General features: G+C 41.5%; 1 protein-coding gene across 1 annotated transcript in view; it reads right to left on the bottom strand.

Moving 5' to 3' along the window:
• ROPN1L (rhophilin associated tail protein 1-like) overlaps positions 1-597 on the bottom strand; it is a 4,310-nt gene extending 3,713 nt beyond the window's left edge. Inside the window, exon 1 of the mRNA XM_008936041.1 lies at positions 467-597. Within this exon, the coding sequence (XP_008934289.1) occupies positions 467-597 (131 nt within the window). The remainder of the gene's footprint in view (positions 1-466) is intronic.
• Between the last annotated feature and the right edge of the window lie 1,319 nt (positions 598-1,916).

The following is a 1,916-nucleotide window of genomic DNA, read 5'->3' on the forward strand; positions in this document are numbered from 1 at the left end:
TTCCCTAATTCAATAATATTTAAGGAGACACCTTAACTTATTTTGCTCCTGGAAACAAACAAGCAAAAAAAAGAAACCTAAACACGCTTAATAATTAGAAAACTATTTTCTAGGTTTCCTTTACATTTCAATTATTAAGTCTCACATGAGAGGAGGAGGGAGGGAAAAAAAAAAAAAAAAAAAAAAAGGTTTGGTTTTCAGGACAGAGAAATTAGTAACAAAAAAATTATGCATTTTTCTGTACAGAAATCAAACTGTTCCAGAAATACGCCAGTCCTGAACCTCAATGAAACAGAAACCAAATCAAGTACTAGACTATTTGTAAAAGGCTCACGTGCTGCATTAATGCACAGACGCATGTTAAGCAATACAGAGGTGGGTTTAATATTCAAAGCCAGCTACACTGTCCAACAAAGAGGAGCAGTGAGAGTTTGTGGGGGCATAGGCACAGTGCCATCATACTTACGCAGCTGCCCACTGCACAATATCATGAGGCTGAGTCCTAATAGCAGCTTTCGTAAATTGCTTCAGAATATCAGGTAGCTCAGGGGGGATTTTGATCTGCTGAGCACAGAACATGGTTTCTGGAAGAGGCATGGTCTGATCGTGTTCAGTTACAAGGACCTGAAAGAAATAATAACAAAAACATCAGTTCACAGAAGCAGCATGTGAATGAATGCGTGCACATGGGGGCCAACAGTGCTTGTGCTCAAACTCCCTCCTGTCCTACTCAGCAGTAGCTGGGCTGCTGGAGAACTGACGGACTCGGAAGACTAAATGGATGAGCACTGTGTGTCTATGAGAAGCTTACACCGGATGGCAACACCAAGTGAAAGACTGGAGCTCAGACACTAACCATGGCTTCAAGGAAGAACTACTACTTTAACAGGTATCATTAGATAGTTGAAAATTTATTTTTCTCCTCAAACTTACCACAACATAAATTTGTAAAACATGTATTTCATAACAGTCACACCACACATGCCAACGTCAAAGCTAGATATGTTGACAAGGAATCAACGTAATGGCATCATTTACCCCTCTAGGTTTTTTGTTTTTAAATAAAGTTTTAGATGAAAATAAGAGTATCTGGCGGGTGTCCTTCTCCTCCTATAATGTGAATTTTCCTGTATTAGAAAAAAATAAATTAAAATTCAACAATAGAGGAATGGGATTGCTGTGACTCAAGGCTCCTTTGAGGATCAAACTACACTTAGAACTTCATTTCTGGAGAAACACAGAGTACAGCACCGTCACTGCTCCAACACTAAACTTGTATCAGGACCAGGGACAGACTGCAGAATGTGCTTTAGAATGTGTGTTCAGAATTACTATGCTGGTCATGCACTTTCAGTAATGATTCAAAAATGCAGCTCTAGCCAAGAGACTGAAAATAAAGGCGAAAATTTGGGATTTCAGGATAAGGCAGAGAACAGAAAAACCAAGAGGAAGGAATATCTGTGTATGTGCACGTGCCCTTGGGAAGCAGTCAAAGAAAAGAAAAGAAAAGAAAAGAGGAAAAAAAAACTAATAAAAAAATAAAAAGTAGAGGAAAAAAACCATTGAGACCTGATTTTCTATAGTAAGCCAGTAATCACAGTCTCACAGAAGCCTGAGGTTGGCAGGGACTTCTGGAGGTCATCTGGTCCAAACTCCTGCTCCTCAGGCAGAACTACCTAGAAGCAGGCTGCCAAGGACCATGTCCAGATGGGTTTTCATTGTCTCCACGGAGGGAGCCTCCACACCTGCCCTTGGCCAGTGCTTGGTCACCCTCACAGTGAAAAAGGGTTTTCCTGATGCTCAGAGGGAAACTCCTGCACAGGCACACACCTACGGAGTCAAGGAAGAGCCAGCCTTGGCTGCTCACCAGAGTCCACGGCAGCACCTACCGCTTGCTGACCACCAAAGCCATCTAA

The sequence above is a fragment of the Merops nubicus genome, unplaced genomic scaffold (assembly GCF_000691845.1).
Source record: "Merops nubicus isolate BGI_N331 unplaced genomic scaffold, ASM69184v1 scaffold4862, whole genome shotgun sequence".
In the NCBI taxonomy this organism is placed as follows: domain Eukaryota; kingdom Metazoa; phylum Chordata; class Aves; order Coraciiformes; family Meropidae; genus Merops; species Merops nubicus.